Source organism: Schistocerca gregaria, chromosome 11 (assembly GCF_023897955.1).
Source record: "Schistocerca gregaria isolate iqSchGreg1 chromosome 11, iqSchGreg1.2, whole genome shotgun sequence".
Classification (NCBI taxonomy): Eukaryota; Metazoa; Arthropoda; class Insecta; order Orthoptera; family Acrididae; genus Schistocerca; species Schistocerca gregaria.
This window is the reverse complement of record NC_064930.1, coordinates 146,175,526-146,194,713: the sequence shown is the minus strand read 5'-3', so window position 1 is coordinate 146,194,713 and position 19,188 is coordinate 146,175,526. Positions and strand designations below refer to the sequence as shown.

At 44.2% G+C, this 19,188-nt stretch overlaps 1 protein-coding gene across 1 annotated transcript in view; it reads left to right on the top strand.

Annotated features, from left to right (window-relative positions):
- The window catches only part of LOC126295070 (homeobox protein B-H1-like), a 295,733-nt gene extending 281,518 nt beyond the window's left edge, over positions 1–14,215 (top strand). Inside the window, exons 5-7 of the mRNA XM_049987316.1 lie at positions 1,311–1,481; positions 4,075–4,137; positions 13,976–14,215. Of these exons, the coding sequence (XP_049843273.1) occupies positions 1,311–1,481; positions 4,075–4,137; positions 13,976–14,215 (474 nt within the window). The remainder of the gene's footprint in view (positions 1–1,310; positions 1,482–4,074; positions 4,138–13,975) is intronic.
- The last annotated feature ends 4,973 nt before the right edge of the window (positions 14,216–19,188 follow it).

The following is a 19,188-nucleotide window of genomic DNA, read 5'->3' as shown; positions in this document are numbered from 1 at the left end:
GGATGCCCATATCTTGTCGCCTACTCGTGTGCTCATGATGGTATCATGTCAACAGCCAACCAGCTGTGCCATTTCAGAGATAGTCGTTCCGAGTCGCCACGCCAAAAGAACCTGCTGTTTGACAAAGTCACTTATATCACTGCCTTTCCCAATTTGTGGGCAGTATCCTCTCTACAATGACTCACTATTGGTCTCTGCTCTGCTCTGCTTATATACTTTCTGTACTGTGTTGCTTGCCCACAGCACCACAAGGCAACATTCAGACTCACCTTGCACAGTGGCCACGATCTCGGCTCATCTTGTATTCACCTTCAGTGCGCCACATTCTTCACTCTGATCGATGACTTAGCTGAAACATTGGTTGGAGTAACTTGCGTTTTTTTGCTATTCAGGAGACATTACACCCCCAAGATCACCTCGATGTCATTCTGGCAATGGCTGTGACACTCTCGTTTCTTCATTTGAGGACAGACAACGCCATTGGATACCACGCCAGGAGATCAGTGATGGGGGTGGGATAGTGGGTAGTGGGAAACATTCGATAGCCCAAAGAAGCGCCGTCATATGGATCGTGTGCAGAATCAGGAGTGCTGTTGTTGTGGAGTGTAAACAGCTCGAGTGTAAACAGCCCCACCGACAGCTTCTTGCAACTAACTGCATCACAGCCTGGCGTAACCTCGTGTGGAAATTTCTGTGGTCTGCTCCACTGACGATTAGCCCCTTACAAGCATAACCAGTTACCAACAGACCATGCAAGTCCCAAAAAACACAGTCTGGCTCTTCACATTTTTTGGCCGTGGAGAATCCACGTCTCCACTGCCTGTCTTGCGACAGTGTCTCAGCGTGGTATTGATACACCCAGCACTGCGCTGTGGTTATTGAATGGTTAAAGAAGTCACACAAATTTTCTTGACACAGCTGTAACATTTCTACTGCTGCCTCGGTTCGGCGTGCCTTTTGAATTTGTTTCGAGCATCCCAGCAAGTAGTGACATTGTTTCTTGTTCAAAATATCGCTTAGAAAATGTTGAAATTGCATTGTGTGAACAAAATTTAAGTCCTTGAAAATAATAAAAACCAAAATCGAAATAAAAAGGAGTATTTCTCATTCATAGTGTATATGATGTATTATTATTTCTAGTTCCATACCAGACTTTCGTCTGGAAAATCACAGTTACGATCTAAAGTTTGCATCCTTTGAAAATTAGCAGGGATAACTCACATAAGTATATACATAATATTATAAAATGCTGCGAGCTAACAGAGTTGCCTCACTGTATTATACGACACGTGGATGTTACGATGTTGCAGCACTCGCTGATGTCGCCGAGCTCCAGTGGGGGCAGCAGCAAGACCTCAGACTCGTCGTCGACATCAAAGTCCGAGGGCAGCAGTGGCGGGGGCGGTGACCACGGGCACAGCAGCAGCGGCAGGCCGCGCGCCGGCTCCGACAGCAACACGAGCCGCGGGCCCGTCTCCAAGGTCGGTCAGAACCGCTGCTGCTCCACTACTCAGCTGCCTGCTTCAGGGTGCTAACACTAAGACATACGAGCAGCTGCAGGCGCTGGGGAGATTAATGACCAATTCAAAGCTCCAGCTAAATCCACGCTCATACTTCACCATATCCAAAGCAACCTCAGTGTTAAGCCTAGCCATACCAACAAGGGGAGCAAGGGGGTACTTCATGTGCACACTTCAAACTTTCTAGTCTTGCCGCACACTGTGTCTTCCAAAATTCAAAAAAAGACATGTACTCACTTTAATGAATGTTTCCATCACATTCCGCAATTGTTTGAATTTTTCATTGTTGTTTTTCCCCCTCAGTAGCAGATGCATTTTTCCCAACGTAAGTCTTATTTAGTATATATGAGAATTAAAACTTACACCGTCCTTAAATTTTCTCTGAATAGGATAAACTATATAACTTTAGTAGGAGGGTGACTCCAAAAGAAATGCCCACCATTTTTTTAAAATCCATCTTTTATTTAACATGTTTGAAAGTTTTACAGTGTGTAGATACATCCTTTAGGTACAATATGTTCATTTCTCCACGAATCAGTGGAGCTCGAAGTTTCTTCAGTGTCGTCGCATATGCATCAGAATTCACGGTGGTTCCACTCGGCACGATGTCCACAAGCAAGAGTCCTTCGGAATCGAAAAATACCGTAGCCAAAACTTGTCTAGCAGAAGGTGTGGTTTTGAATTTTTTTTCTTGGGTGAATTTGCACGATGCCACTCCATCGATTGCCTCTTCGTCTGTGGTGAAAAATTATGGAGCCATGTTTCATCACCTGTCACAGTTCTTCCAAGAAATTCATCTCCACCATTCTCTTAATGTTCCAAAAGTTCGCTGCATACCATTTTCTTGTTTTTTTTTGTGAGTCACTGTCAACATCCCGGGAACCCACCAGGCATAAACCTTCTTAAACGCCAACACTTTCAGTACTCTGCGAACACTTCATTCGCCTACCCCAACGTAGCGTGACAATTCGTTCACTGTGATGCATCTGTCAGCAGTCACCAGTTCGTTAACTCCCTGCACATTGTCTGGAGTGTGTGCAGTACGAGGCCTGCTGCTGCAAGGACAATCCAAAATATTGCCGTGCCCGCTTTCGCCACGTAACCTGCTTGCTCACCGACTAACTGTACTGCAATCGACAGCAGCCTCTCCGTATACCTTGTTCAACCTCTTGTGGATGTTTCCCACTGTCTCGTTTCCACAGCATTGGAATTCTATGACAGCGCGTTGCTTCTGACGTCCGTCAAGTGTAGCAGCCATCTTGAAGACATGCTGTGACGGCGCCACTCACGGGAACAGGTTGAACTAAGTTTGAAAACAAGTGGGAAGGCTGTATCTACTCGCTGTAAAACTTTCACACGTGCAGAATGAAAATTGTATTTTTACAAAAATAGTGTGCGCTTCTTTTGGAGTGACCCTCGTATTATGATACAAATATTACTAGTACAGATTTTACATTTCAGTAAACATTGCTGGCATCATCAGCAAACAGCCGTAGATTTCTGCCCACCCTGTCTGCCAAATCAGTGACTTATACAGAGGACATCTGCGCTTCCGTCACATTTCCCTGGGGCACTCCTGACGGTCCCCTAGTCTGTGGTTAACACCCGTTGTAGAGGACAACATGCTGGGAGCTGTTACTCGAGAAGTCTTCCAGCCACTCACATATCTGTGAACGCATTCCATATGCTCGTACCTTCATTATCATCAGCTTGCAATGGGGCACTGTGTTAAATGTTTCTCAAAAATCTGTTGAGGTCTTTATGGTCTTCAGTCCTGAGACTGGTCTGATACAGCTCTCCCTGTTACTCTATCCTGTGCAAGCTTCATCTCCCAGTACCTACTGCAACCTACATCCTTCTGAATCTGCTTGGTGTATTCATATCTTGGTCTCCCTCTACTATTTTACCCTCCACGCTGCCCTCCAGTACTGTGATGCCTCAGAACATGTCCTACCAACCGATCCCTTCTTCTAGTCAAGTTGTGCCACCAACTCCTCTTCTCCCCAATTCTATTCAATACCTCCTCATTAGTTATGTGATCTACCCATCTAACCTTCAGCATTCTTCTGTAGCACTACCTTTCGAAAGCTTCTATTCTCTTCTTGTTTAAACTATTTATCGTCCACGTTTCATTCCTATACATGCCTACACTCCATATGAATACTTTCAGCAACGACTTCCTGACACTTAAATCTCTACTCGATGTTAACAAATTTCTCTTCTTCAGGCACGCTTTCCTTGCCATTGCCAGTCTACATTTTATATCGTCTTTACTTCGACCATCAGTAATTTTGCTTCCCCAAATAGCAGAACTCCTTTACTACTGTACGTGTCTCATTTCCTAATCTAATTCCCTCAGTATCACCCCACTTAATTCGACTACACTCGATTATCCTCGTTTTGCTTTTGTTGAAAATCTAGAAGTATGGAATCTACTTGTTGCCCTTCCCCTTGCTGGCATCGGCGTTTATCATAACGTTACCATGATATGGCTCCGTTTTTCAACACGTGTTTGCGGTGTTTTAATGACAGCGTGGCGTTCTGTGTGTTTCAGGTGATGGACATGTTCCGACATCGGTCCCATTCAGCCGTCTCGGCCGAGGACAAGAGGAAAGCGGTAAGTGTCCCTCTTATTCTTACATACTGCGCTCATAAGTGTGTGTGTGTGTGTGTGTGTGTGTGTGTGTGTGTGTGTGTGTGTGTGTGTGTGTGTGTGTGTGTGTGTCTTTTTTAAGTAAGTTATGGCAAAACTGCAGAAGATTTCGACGAGTGTCGAACATAAAAACAGGATAGGAAACAATATTTCGAAATCATTAATTAACTAGTTTTATAACCACAGGAGGTGAACATTTAAAGAAGTTGTTAGTTTCAAAGTTCCTTCCGTGTGCTTTGCAGAGATATATTCCAAGCACGACTGTATAGGGAGGCTATTGAAATTCATAAACATAATTTTAATTGAAGAGGCTTTCTAATTAAGCGAGATATGGACAGTGGCGTTACAGAACCGATAAGTGATTTTTATCTATGACGGACTATTATCGATAGTTATACACACCTGAAAATGGAAAAAAGAACACATTGACACCGGTGTGTCAGATCCACCATACTTGCTCCGGACACTGCGAGAGGGCTGTACAAGCAATGATCACACGCACGGCACAGCGGACACACCAGGAACCGCGGTGTTGGCCGTCGAATGGCGCTAGCTGCGCAGCATTTGTGCACCGCCGCCGTCAGTGTCAGCCAGTTTGCCGTGGCATACGGAGCTCCATCGCAGTCTTTAACACTGGTAGCATGCCGCGACAGCGTGGACGTGAACCGTATGTGCAGTTGACGGACTTTGAGCGAGGGCGTATAGTGGGCATGCGGGAGGCCGGGTGGACGTACCGCCGAATTGCTCAACACGTGGGGCGTGAGGTCTCCACAGTACATCGATGTTGTCGCCAGTGGTCGGCGGAAGGTGCACGTGCCCGTCGACCTGGGACCGGACCGCAGCAACGCACGGATGCACGCCAAGACCGTAGGATCCTACGCAGTGCCGTAGGGGACCACACCGCCACTTCACAGGAAATTAGGGACACTGTTGCTCCTGGGGTATCGTCGAGGACCATTCGCAACCGTCTCCATGAAGCTGGGCTACGGTCCCGCACACCGTTAGGCCGTCTTCCGCTCACGCCCCAACATCGTGCAGCCCGCCTCCAGTGGCGTCGCGACAGGCGTGAATGGAGGGACGAATGGAGACGTGTCGTCTTCAGCGATGGGAGTCGCTTCTGCCTTGGTGCCAATGATGGTCGTATGCGTGTTTGGCGCCATGCAGGTGAGCGCCACCATCAGGACTGCATACGACCTAGGCACACAGGGCCAACACCCAGCATCATGATGTGAGGAGCGATCTCCTACACTGGCCATACACCTCTGGTGATCGTCGAGGGTACACTGAATAGTGCACGGTACATCCAAACCGTCATCGAACCCATCGTTCTACCATTCCTAGACCGGCAAGGGAACTTGCTGTTCCAACAGGACAATGCACGTCCACCTGTATCCTGTGCCACCCAACTTGCTCTAGAAGGTGTAAGTCAACTACCCTGGCCAGCAAGATCTCCGGATCTGTCCCCCATTGAGCATGTTTGGGACTGGATGAAGCGTCGTCTCACGCGGTCTGCACGTCCAGCACGAACGCTGGTCCAACTGAGGCGCCAGGTGGAAATGGCATGGCAAGCCGTTCCACAGGACTACATCCAGCATCTCTACGATCGTGTCCATGGGAGAATAGCAGCCTGCATTGCTGCGAAAGGTGGATATACACTGTACTAGTGCCGACATTGTGCATGCTCTGTTGCCTGTGTCTATGTGCCTGTGGTTCTGTCAGTGTGATCATGTGATGTATCAGACCCCAGGAATGTGTCAATAAAGTTTCCCCTTCCTGGGACAATGAATTCACGGAGTTCTTATTTCAATTTCCAGGAGTGTATTTTATCTGTGACTAGTTTTCTCTCTGCTAGACCACGCCCACTTCCCTCGGTATTTATGCCGCTCTCCGACGCCCGACTCGTCAGTCGGCAGGACCAGCCATACCTCTGAGGATGTCCAACGCAGTATTGGACGAAACGTTAGGAATAGAAGAATTTCATGCACCACAGCCATATAACCCGGAAAATTTATGATCATCTTCCAAGCAGCCTCTGGAGAGGCTGTCATGAAATCTTCAGTCTGGTTCAAATCTACTTTCTTGGTTATTCTTTGATCAAGTGGTGTACAGTTTGCTCCGATGGGCCACGTTCACATTCGGGCTTGTGGGATGTCATCGCCCATTTGTAAAGAGGTGCTTTCATTCTTGACACACCCCAGCATCTTCTTGGTAGCTGTTTGGCTGCCAGGTATGTATTTGTATCAGTTACCTAACTGGACATTAGCCGGCCGTTGTGACCGAGGGATTCTAGGCGCTATAGTCTGGAACCGCGCGACCACTACGGTCGCAGGTTCGAATCCTGCCTCGAGCATGGATGTGTGTGATGTCTTTAGGTTAGTTAGTGTTAGGCAGTTCTAAGTTCTAGCCGACTGATGACCTCAGCAGTTAAGTCCCATAGTGCTCGGAGCCATTTGAACCATTTAACTGGACATTACGTGTGCAGTAGTCTCTTAGACTGGCGGAGAGTGTTTTGGCGGAAGTTGTTGAGATAGCAGACTGGCTTTCACAGAACTGGTTGTACTGCATTGACAGATAAGAGAACTGTCGTGGAATATATCATGCGTGTGGCATGTTCGTGCCAGCAGGCTTGCCGCAGTGTAACATCGGCTCCCGTCACATCACTGTAGTTAAGCGCTGTCGGGGTGGGCTAGTACTTGGATGGGTGGCCGCCCGTTTTGCCGAGCGCTGTCGCACTCAGCCCTTGTGAGGCAAACTGAGGAGCTATTTGGCTGAGAAGTAGCGGCTCCGGTCTCGGTAAAACTGGCGTACGGCCGGGAGAGCGGTGTGCTGACCACATGACCCTCCATATCTGCATCCGGCGACGCCTGTGGTTTAGGATGACACTGCGGCCGGTCGGTGCCGTTTGAACTTCATGGCCTGATCGGCGGAGTTCAGTTTTGTTAGTGGCATGTTCTTATGTGTGAGTGGCTACTTCTTGCGAAAGTATGCTTACACGAGTGAAGAGAGTTCTTCAGTTCACGAATATGGGAATTGTAGTATACACGGTGTTCCACAATTCCTAATAGAGGCCTGTACGGATAGATAGAGATTTGATAAGGAACGCATGTGCTGTTTGACTATAAAGTTTCTTACAGGACGGCATCAGCTTCCAATCGCCTGCTTCACAGTATGCACACAGTCGAGACTTCGAAGTAGACAGTGCGTCGAGACTTCGAAGTAGACAGTGCAAGGGTTCGGTTCTGAGCCGGGTCTCTAGCTCACTTGGCAGTGGTGCAAATTTTGATTGATTGCTTTATCCTGTATTTATTATCATACATACAGTTCTGACTCGATGTCTTTGGAACATATATGGTGTAGTAGACTCTTTTACGCAAGCAAAGATTCGGCAGGTGGCGTCTCATTCAGGAAAGCAGTACAGTGCGAGAGTTTTGCTGTGCGTTGTGTGAGAGACAGTGCACTGTGTGAGAACCCAGCAGTGGGAGGCACATTCACAACACAGGCTGTGACTTGCTTCGGTGGGAATGCCACTACTGTCACACAAATAGGCAGTCGGAGCGGGCGGATTATATGCGTAGTGAAAACTGTAAAATATGCTTAAAATGCATGAAAGGTGTCGGAATATGCAAGATCAAATAATAAAAAGGCGTCATAGTAACCGCGTGCATTATATCTCGAAGTCAAAACTCTGCATATCAATTACGAGGAAGAACGCCTCCTACACGAAAAATCGGTGCATTTAGATCGCTGATCATTTTCTGAACACTTCCCGGTAGAGGTTAGGAATGGGACATTTATGGGATAATTTTCGAATAATCGTGTTTCACGAATTGTTCTTTCTTCGCTATTGTTGTCGGAAATAAGCGGATGCGATCAGAGTCGCAGCGAAACAGTCGATATGTACAGGACCAACTTTGCGATATATCGCACGCAGCAGAGGGCACACTAAAAAATTCCGTAATATTTTATTTAACAAACAACATACAATCGTGAATTTCTTTGAACAGCATTAACTTTTAATTAGTATCAGTCCACACTTGAAGTCAATCGAACACCTTTCGGATGAGTTGGATGAGAATGTTGACTTCGCTCCAACATCACTGTCTTGCCTTTGAAGAAGAGACATTCATGTGAAATTAATATTCTTTTCTGCTTGTATTGCTGAATGTAACGGGAAGTTGAAACTGCTGTGTTATTCGATTCTGAAACGGCTGAGTAAAACAGAACGTACTAAGACTACTTCCTGTTTACCTTTTCTTATGTCAGCGCTGATCCGCAACATTCTAGCGCAACGCAGTCTGGAAAATAAAGATAACCTGATTTCAAATAATTAATTCAAAAGAATGGGTCTGACTGAAAAGAAATCCTAACAATAACCTATACATATCATTAAGCACTTACCTCACAAAAATTTTCATTACACGAACTATTGCAAATACAGTGACCCTCAAATACTGCCAGCTAAGTAAAAGCTTCTAACTAAACCACTGGCCATTAAAATTGCTACACCAAGAAGAAATGCAGATGATGAACGGGTATTCATTGGACAAATATATTATACTAGAACTGAGATGTGATTACATTTTCACGCAATTTGGTTGCATAGACCCCGAGAAATCAGTACCCAAAACCACCACCTCTGCCCGTAATAACGGCCTCGATACGCCTGAGTATTGAGTCAAACAGAGCTCGGATGGCGTGTACAGGTACAGCTTCCCGTGCAGCTTCAACACGATACCACAGCTCATCGACAGTAGTGACTGGCGTATTGTGACGAGCCACCATTGAACAGACGTTTTCAGTTGGTGAGAGATCTGGAGAATGTGCTGGCCAGGGTAGCAGCCGAATATTTTCTGTCTGCAGAAATTCCTGTATAGGACCTGCAACATACGGTCGTGCATTATCCTGCCGAAATGTAGGGTTTCGCAGGTATCGAATGAAGGGTAGAGCCAACGGCGAATTCACGCTTCCAATGTGCGTTCACCGGGATGTCGCCAAAGATGGATGCGGCCACCGTGATGAAAAATGTAGTTTTGCCATTCGTGCACCCGGGTTCGTCGTCGAGTACACCATCGCGGGCGCCCTTTCTGTGATGCAGCGTCAGGGGTAACCGCAGCCACGGTCTCCGAGCTGATAGTCCGTGCTGCTGCAAACGTCGTCGAACTGTTCGTGCAGATCGTTGTCGCCTTGCAAACGTCCGCATATGTTGACTGGGGGATCGAGACGTGGCTGCACGATCCGTACAGCCGTGCGGATAAGATGCCTGTCATCTCGACTGCTAGTGATACGAGGCCGTTGGGATCCAGCACGGCGTTCCGTATTACCCTCCTGAACCCACCGATTCCATATTCTGCCAACAGCCATTGGATCTCGACCGACGCGAGCAGCAATGTCGCGATACGATAAACCGCAATCGCGGTAGGCTACAATCCGACCTTTATCATAGTCGGAAACGAGATGGTACTCATTTCTCCTCCTTACACGAGGCATCACAACGACGTTTCACCAGGCAACGCCGGTCAACTGCTGTTTGTGTATGAGAAATCGGTTGGAAACTTTCCCAATGTCAGCGCGTTGTAGGTGTCGCCACCGGCGCCAACCTCGTGTGAGTGCTCTGAAAAGCTAATCATTTGCATGTCACAGCATGCACAGGAGGAAGTCGGTTAAATAAATTATTAAATAATCTAATCTCATACTTCTCATATCTCACTATCAGTCACTGCACACACATTGTTTCGTAACACTTCACTACACACTTCACTACACACTTCACTACACACTTCACTACACACTTCACTACACTCTTCACTACACTCTTCACTACACTCTTCACTACACTCTTCACTACACTCTTCACTACACTCTTCACTACACTCTTCACTACACTCTTCACTACACTCTTCACTACACTCTTCACTACACTCTTCACTACACTCTTCACTACACTCTTCACTACACTCTTCACTACACTCTTCACTACACACTTCACTACACACTTCACTACACACTTCACTACACACTTCACTACACACTTCACTACACACTTCACTACACACTTCACTACACACTTCACTACACACTTCACTACACACTTCACTACACACTTCACTACACACTTCACTACACACTTCACTACACACTTCACTACACACTTCACTACACACTTCACTACACACTTCACTACACACTTCACTACACACTTCACTACACACTTCACTACACACTTCACTACACACTTCACTACACACTTCACTACACACTTCACTACACACTTCACTACACACTTCACTACACACTTCACTACACACTTCACTACACACTTCACTACACACATTATATATATATATATATATATATATATATATATATATATATATATATATAATACTGGTCATCTCTGTACCGCAACTTTCCATTTGCTATCCTGAAAAACTGTCAGTATCCCTCTATAATGAGTGAGATGTTGTGTGCAGGAACAGGCAGAGGTGTTCGTATTGTGCTATGCATAGTTTCGGGGGGTAGTTTCTCGAGAAAAGGAAAAAAAATGGTGTGAAGGTGTTACGTGGAATGTTGGATGTTTTATAATCATTATTATTTATTTGTCCTTTTTTTTATCAAACCCCCTACTGTTTCATCTAAGTAATCCTATAATGTGTAAGATGCACTGCATAACAATACTGTTATAAACTTCTGGATCATTGTCGGCTTCGTTCGCCACTTCCTGAGCGATTTCTCCGCGACGTAGTTTTGGATTCAGATTCAAGAATTCCGGAGCAGACTTTGGTGCTATAGGTACGTCTCATGCCTAAAACATCCAAACATAATTGCAGGAATCGAGCGAAAGGAATATCGACATCATTAGTAAGCTGTGTGCTAGTAATTCGGCGATTTTCCAGAACAATTTCCTCCACTTCTTCCAAATTGTCGTCAGTAATTTATGTGCTATGGCGTACATGGGGGTGGTCGTGTTAAGTCTTCTCGACCGCCTTTGAAATGTTTATACCACTCGTAAACTCTTGTCTTGCTCGTACTAAACACTCCAAAAGCCACAGTCAAAGTTTAGAATGTCGTGATGCACTGTGTTCCATGATTAAAGCTAAATTTAATGCAGGTCGTTTGATCCAACCTTACGAAAATAAAAATCTGCCGATCACTCGAAAACGCGTATAACCTTTCAGACTGTCAACAGTAAACTAAAATATTCGAAACTGCTCAAAATGCAAACACGCGACCGAACATGTGTAGCAACAAGATGATAAAAATTGTTATTAGATCAGTACTTGTTCCATAGATCATGAACACAACACTTCGTAATGATGTGGAACGTGTCAGGTTAATAAAAGGTGTCTATAGAAGATATTACATTAGACAAAATATTACATGACACTCAATATTTTCAAATTTTTTAAATTTTTTCTAATTTTATGTTTCTGTGGGGGTTGGGAAATTACCCACTTACTATATGCAAAAATTCATCTAATGTGTAGAAGCAGTTGCCATTAAGAAATTTTTTAATTTCCTCTTAAATGCTGTATGGCTATCTGTCAGACTTCTGATGCTATTTGGTAAGTGACCAAAGACTTCTGTGTCAGCATAATTTACCCCCTTCTGAGCCAAAGTTGGATTTAACCTTGAGTAGTGAAGATTATCTTTGTAGCCATGTATACAGCTAATACTTCTGAATTCGTTCGGATTGTTAATAACAAATTTCATAACTATATATATTGAGACTACAGTGAAGATCTCTAGCTCTTGGATGAGCTCAAGCAATTATTCCGATTACACGCTTTTGTGCAATGAACACTCTTTTACTCAATGATGCGTTACCTTACCCCAGAATGATGCCATTGGAAGCAGAGAATGAAAATAGCCGTGGTAAGCTAATTTACTCAGATGTCTATCACCAAAATTTGCAATAACCCCAATAGCGTAAGTAGCTGAACTCAAAAGTTTGTTAGGAACAAGGGAGGCGAGGCGTAGATCGTCCGGGTAATTTCGGATATTGGCCCAGTTGGCATAAAAAAATTCCAACGCAGAAATTAGCTGTAAACAAATACCTTAATTCAGAAAGTAACATTACCTTTCCTCTTACAAAAAGTCATGTAGACTATTCCTTACAACAAATGTAACATATTTAACTTCATTTTGAACATAATCGTTTTTCTCAGGTTCATCGCCAGCAATTTGAAGTCCAATGTAAAACGGATTGGTACCTTGAAAAAGCCGATTCTCTACTTTACATTCCTTCTCTACTTCAGTCCAGGATTTAACTTTAGATGTATCAGCACTTTTTTCAGGCTTAGGATACGTTACAAATTTGAATCTATTCCTCGTAGTATATGTACGCAATGGTACATCTGTTGACCGCTGAGGGTTCAAATGTAAGGCACCCATTGTATTACTACACGCTATACGAACTTTCTCAAGTGCACCCTGATCCTCAAATATTTTTTTGTTAGCTTTATCGTCCAACGTTAGTAGTTCAAACCTAACATTAACCCTATATACAGATGTTGGAATTTTATTAATAGTTGCAGAACCATACTTGTTAGCAAAAAACTTAAATTCATCAGTAAATCATAATGCTGCAACGTAGAAAAATTCTTAGCTTTCTCGTCATGTTTCTCAAAAGATGCTATTTTTCCATACTCAAATGTAAAATAAAGAATCGGCTTTTTCAAGGTACCAATCCGTTTTACATTGGACTTCAAATTGCTGGTGATGAAACTGAGAAAAGCGATAATGTTCAAAGTGAAGTTAAATATGTTACATTTGTTGTAAGGAATAGTCTACATGACTTTTTGTAAGAGGAAAGGTAATGTTACTTTCTGAATTAAGGTATTTGTTTACAGCTAATGTCTGCGTTGGAATTTTTTTTATGCCAACTGGAACCATATCCGAAATTACCCGGACGACCTACGCCTCGCCTCCCTTATTCCTAACAACCAGCAGAGGACTGATGAACTTGCTGTAACATTTTATGGCAACAAGGTTAGTTATTCATCAGCTGTTATTGTGTTGGAAGAATTGTGGTATTATAAGCCTAATTTGGATGATTTAGTGCGTTAGTTCAGGGAAGCCTATAGAGAAAATGTATTTATGCCCTACAGTATAAGGTGTGCAAATAGGTATTTTGACTTCAGGCAAGGACGTTATACACCATTGTGGTACAATTATTAGAACCTCAATAAAATCCCTCACAAGTCACCTCAGACGCACATCCGAAGGCTATCGTAGAAAATGGCCTCAGGGGTAGTGAGGTATCCCGATCAGGGTAGGAACAACAGTTCAACCCCTCATCAATGCATACACCTAGAAATTTTGAATAGTCTACCTTAGCTACCGATTTCTGATAGAAGTCTATATTTGATGCATAAAAGCCACGAAATTAGAAAAATACCCGTTACTTTTTGATCACACACCACTAATTATTAGACATGCAGTCTATGGTATGCTTGTCTGCATTCGCGAGCCAGAGATAAGCTTATCAGCGGTCGCGCGACCACAGCGCCTCTGGCGGCGGCCGGCGCAGCCTGTGGCGCCGTCAGCTGTTCGCGGCGCCGTGTTTTGTCTGCGGGCTCAGTTGCAATCCGCGCGCGATCGCGACCGGGTCTCTGTTACCGGCGCGTCATCTGTTCTGACTGCCAGCTGACTTCAGCACGTCTTGGTGTCCGCCCGCGATCGTCTCTTGTCGGCGGTATTTTGTTTTCTTCCGTGCTGGGGTATTTCTCCGTGGCAGTGCCGTGCCGATCTGGCCTGGGGAGCGTGTGCGCGTGTTTCTGTCTGCGATTTGCGAACTGCGCAGAAGCGTCGGACGGCGTGCGACGAGCGTTGCGTGTGTTTACGGCGTGAGCACGCCGCTTTGGTGTTTTCCAGCATTTCTGAGGCCAGAAGAGAGCAAGAGAAGGTTTTCGTCTCAGAGCCAGGTCGCAGCGTCGCAGTTGTCAACACAGAGTTCGTACAGCGAATGCGTTTTGTTGCCCTTCTCCCGGTGGCTTCTGTGCCGCAGTCGATTCTTCTACTGCCCCAGAATGCCGTCGAGTAAATAAGACGACGAAAAGAAAGCGGATTATTTTTTTTCATACATTCACAGAACACGTATCCAGGTGCGACGTGAAATTCCCAATCTTCAGAATCAGTACGTCTTTCACGCCGTATGAGTTCTCATAGTGACAGTGTGCGTGTTGTGAATGTTTTGTAGGCCTTATCCTGCCAAAGTCGTACCTATCCAGCCGATGATCAATGCATTGTGCGTCCACAAACATCACAACTTATTATGCAATTTGGTCATAGGATGACATGGTGGAGACCGTGGCTGTTGTTTGAAGACAAATGTTGGTGGTGTTAGGACAGCAACCAGCCACAAATTTACTTTCAGTTCCTATATTCAGAGGGTACCGTTACCGGTTTCGAATCTTTGTTGTTATCCTCAGACGGTTTACACGCTTTCTTTGACATGTGGTGTGCTTTCTACAGATTAATTGTCGTGAAACGTCGATTTGGAGTGTTTGTTTTCATAGCATTCGTCCAACATGTAAATGCATTCCCACTGCATTCTTATTGTTGCACACGTAAATTGTTCTCACTGAACACTTTAGATTTGTCACCGAGAAGATTTCTAACACGCAACACATGTTTTGATACATACAAACAGCTTACAAATATATGATACTCATACATACAAAGAGCTTACAAACATACGATACTCGTATGTTTGTAAGCTCTTTGTATGTATCAGAACAAATGTTGCGTGGTAGAAATCTTCTCAGTGACAAATCTTAAGTGTTCAGTGAGAACAACTTACGTGTGCAACAATAAGAATACAGTGGGAATGCATTTACATGTTGGTCGAATGCTATGAAAACAAACACTCCAAACTGACGTTTCACGACAATTTTCTGTAAAAGGAAAAAAAGTCATAAAGCGTGTAAAGCGTCTGAGAATGAATCACAACGATTCGAAACTGGTAACGGTACCCTTTGAATAAAGGAACTGATAGTGAATTTGTGGCTGGTTGCTGTCCTAACACCATCAACAACTGATTATGCCTATGTGACGTCAACAACAGATATAAGAAAAGCCTGTAACATGTGAGTCAACTTTCTCCTTACATAGACTGCCATTTTTTACCAAGAACGCCCCAAGTTTAGCTGCAGGTCCGTGAATACGGGGGGGAGATTTCTCCGGATAGGGGATACAAACATAGTTGCATTCCATAGGGTTAAGGGCTGAGGGACATTATCGCGCATCTATATAAATAGCGTTCCCTTTAACACACGGCAAATGAGGTTGATTTCGTGAACATAGCTTGTACTACAAAACGAGTCACTAACAGATAACGGAAAGACAACGTGGTAGTTTCTTTTTATACATGCAATCTCAAGAGTTTAAGGTAGCGATCAGTTTCAAGTAGAAAATTGGACACCTTCGGAACCTGCCCATCTTGCGCAACATGTGGAAAACACCAAAACAGCAATAGTTGTAATTCAAACAACGCGTATTTTATGTGTGTGTGTGTGTGTGTGTGTGTGTGTGTGTGTGTGTTTGTGTTTCGTTTGTCATATGTCGTCAAAGAACCTAGTTTCTCAAGATAACCGACAAGTAGTCGAAAACGTCACAACGGAATATGTGTTTTGTGAATGTGTCTAAAAAGAAATGAAATAAGACTCTGTATAATATGTAAGCCACCGTTGTCTATAGTCACTCATTTTGTTTTTTCACTGTTGCTCGAAGCTGTGCTAAATAATCTGAAACAAATTGGATGAAATTTTTCCGCGTTGTTTCATGTAAGGTCCAGTCTTGTCTGTGATAGGTGTAAAGAGTCTTGCATAAGTAGAAAAATGTTACAGAAACTGTTTACGTGTTTCGCTGAAAGATGACAGAAGGCGCACCCACAGAAAACATTTCCCAGTGTGATAGATTTTAACAACATAGCACAATTCTCCATCTGGGCGTCTTAGAGCAAACAAGGTGACCACTAACATTTAATATTGTCGACATTTTCTTTCATGTGCCTCACGTAAGTCATACGGATTCAGAGGATCAAAAAAGTCACAACTGAAAATCTGTTGTTTGAATATCTCTAAAAACACACAAATCAACCACCCTTCTCCCTATGAAAACAGGTTTTTTCCAGAATTACAGAAAATTGTGCTACGTAATTTTGACCAGTGAATACGAGGAAAATTTTGTTGAACGGGGAGAAATCTTAAGTGGAGTTCCATATGGTTAAGTCATAGGTTGATTACTGTATGCAGTCTATGTAAATGGTCTTTCAATTGAAAGCACAATATGTAGAATTAAGTTTACCAAAATGTTTTTTCAGCTGACAAAAATCGCACTTTTGTTACGAATTCCGATTATTACAGCAACCATGGCAGGGTACAATAATTCTATTACCTTGGAAAAAATGGGAGAATAGCCGTTTTTGATTTTTGGAAGTGATTTCTCATTTAATTGTAGGTGCATTTAGAGCTCGGTCTCTGTCAATGAAATATTTAAATTGCGATGCCGTATGTATTTAAATTCCAATATTTACACACAACTCTGTAGGGACAGTAGAAGTATTCTTGTCACAGTCCATTCATTCTGTCATCTTTGTCAGTTGGATTAAAATTCAACAATCTGGACACACTAGACTTCTCCGTTGGATTAAATTTTTGTCGTTTACAAAGGGCAAGTGAGTACTGTAAACAATGCCGAAAGACCTACGGCAACAGAGAAAAATAGAGAATAACTGGACATTTGAGGAAGTTAGCAATAATGTAAAATGGTTACCGTTTAATCTGCGATTCCAGCACCGTATAGTGAACGTTCTTCTTCCTCACGGGCTTCGTTTTGCGGTCGCAGCATAGCTTTCCGACCTTCCTTCGATTCTGAGGGCCCACTCGCTGGTTTTCCATTTGTTCGGCGCATCCGAAGCTTGACGTGCCTGCTACCATTCCCGACTCGTTCATGACTATCACAAGGGAAGAATTTGCTTCCTTCAATAATCCCGCCGCTAAGTAAAATGCCAGTTCAACGACTGTTAGTCCGGAGTGCAAGTGTTTAGGAGCAAATCACCGAATAGTGCAATTAAAATGTTCGTTCGCACATTGTGTGTGGGCGCCTAAACATCTCTCCAGTAATTCAGCCCCTTGATAAATCTTCATATATTGGAAGAATTTCCTTCCGTTCTATGGTCATAAAGTCTAAACGAATGCGAATTTCGCTTTGAAATTTTGACATCGTATTCTTGGATAGTTAAGCTAACGATTTATGTAATAAAAAAGCGGATTTTTTTTAAAAATCTCCTAATGTCGTATCCCCCCTTTAAGACCGGAAAACAATTGTTTCCCTAATAGGACGTATTACAACTGAGTATGGGTGAACACCTTAGAACAAGAGACCGTGGGGATCCAAAGTGAAGGAAGATACACACTTCAGGTCAAACACGTTACAGGCGTTCCACATGGCCCGCGTTCATGTAAAGGAAGGTTACGGCCGTCCACAGGCCGTGGTCTAGTGGCTAGCGTTGCTGCCTCTGGATCACGGGGACCTGGGTTCGATTCCAGGCCAGGTTGGGGATTTTCTCTGCCAGGGGTCTGGGTATTTGTGTTGTCCTCATAATTTCATCAACGTTCGTGCCAGTGGCTAGACTTAGTGTGTAATAATAAAAAAAAAATGGAATCCATTAAAATGGGGCCTTTGTGTGGATGCTAATGACCACGCAGTTGAGCCTTCCACGTCATCACCATGGTCTGTACCGGACAGGTGCGACATTGGCTTCGGTTCACTATAAGGACCATTGTCCAAAAGTGTAGCTTTGGGCACAGTGTTGCAGCATTGGAACGGCAGCATTTGTGCATATGTCATATAGGAGAAACCACTGGTTTAAGGATCTACGTTTATTAGAAGTATTTACTTGTTCTGTTGTCCTCTTATAGCCTCTTCTCGTATTTACCTGTAATAGCCAAACACCTTTAGAGGCACGCAAGTCGCTCCCTCGCGGCAGGGTGGTGGGGGGAGAGGGGTGTACAGCGAGATAGCCATAGGAACTGCGCAGACCAGTACGTCGCTGCAAGCAGGGGCTCACAGAAGAGAGACAGACATGAAAGCGCCAGCCACCTACCTACCTCGTTCACCTCTCACCAGGCGGAAGTCGTAAAATACTCTGCAGGCCTCTGAGGTCGGTCGGTCACTGCAAATATCGTCGCGGCGCTATAAGACCCCCGGGGGCCGTATCGGCGTGCGCTCCAGTATACAGAACGTTCTCACAGGCTGCTAGAAGCCTGCTCCCGTCCAGACACACCGTTGATCTGTGTATCTCCATTGCCTGGACAAAAATGTTACCGATACTGAGTTTCCACTTCTGACTGTCCATGTACTTGCCTCAGGATTGTATCCCAGTCTACTCCTTTTGTTGTTGTTCGGATATCCTCCTTCACTTGCTGCTGCCAGACCCGCAGGCAAGATAGGGAGGGGGGAGGGGAAGGTAGGCCGCCCCCCCCCCCCCCCCACGAAATGTCTGGGCTTATACTAGATACAAAAACTCCAAGGTTCACCGATGACATTGCAATTCTGTCAGAGACAGCAAACGATTTGGAAGAGCAGTTGAACGGAATGGACAGTGTACTGAAAGGAGGATATAAGATGAACATCAACAAAAGCAAACCGTGGGTAATGGAATGTAGTCGAATTAAGTCGGGTGATGCCGAGGGAATTAGATTAGGAAATGAGACACTTGAAGTAATAAAGGAGTTTTGCTATTTGCAGAGCAAAATAACGGATGATGGTCGAAGTAGAGAGGATATAAAATGTAGACTGGCAATGGCAAGGAAAGCGTTTCCGAACAAACTTGTTAACATGGAGTATAGATTTAACTGTCAGGAAGTCGTTTCTGAAAGTATTTGTATTTAGTGTAGCCATGCATGGAAGTGAAACGTGGACGATAAATAGTTTAGACAAGAACAGAATAGAAGATTTCGAAATGTGGTGCTACAGAAGAATGCTGAAGATTAGATGGGTAGATCACGTAAG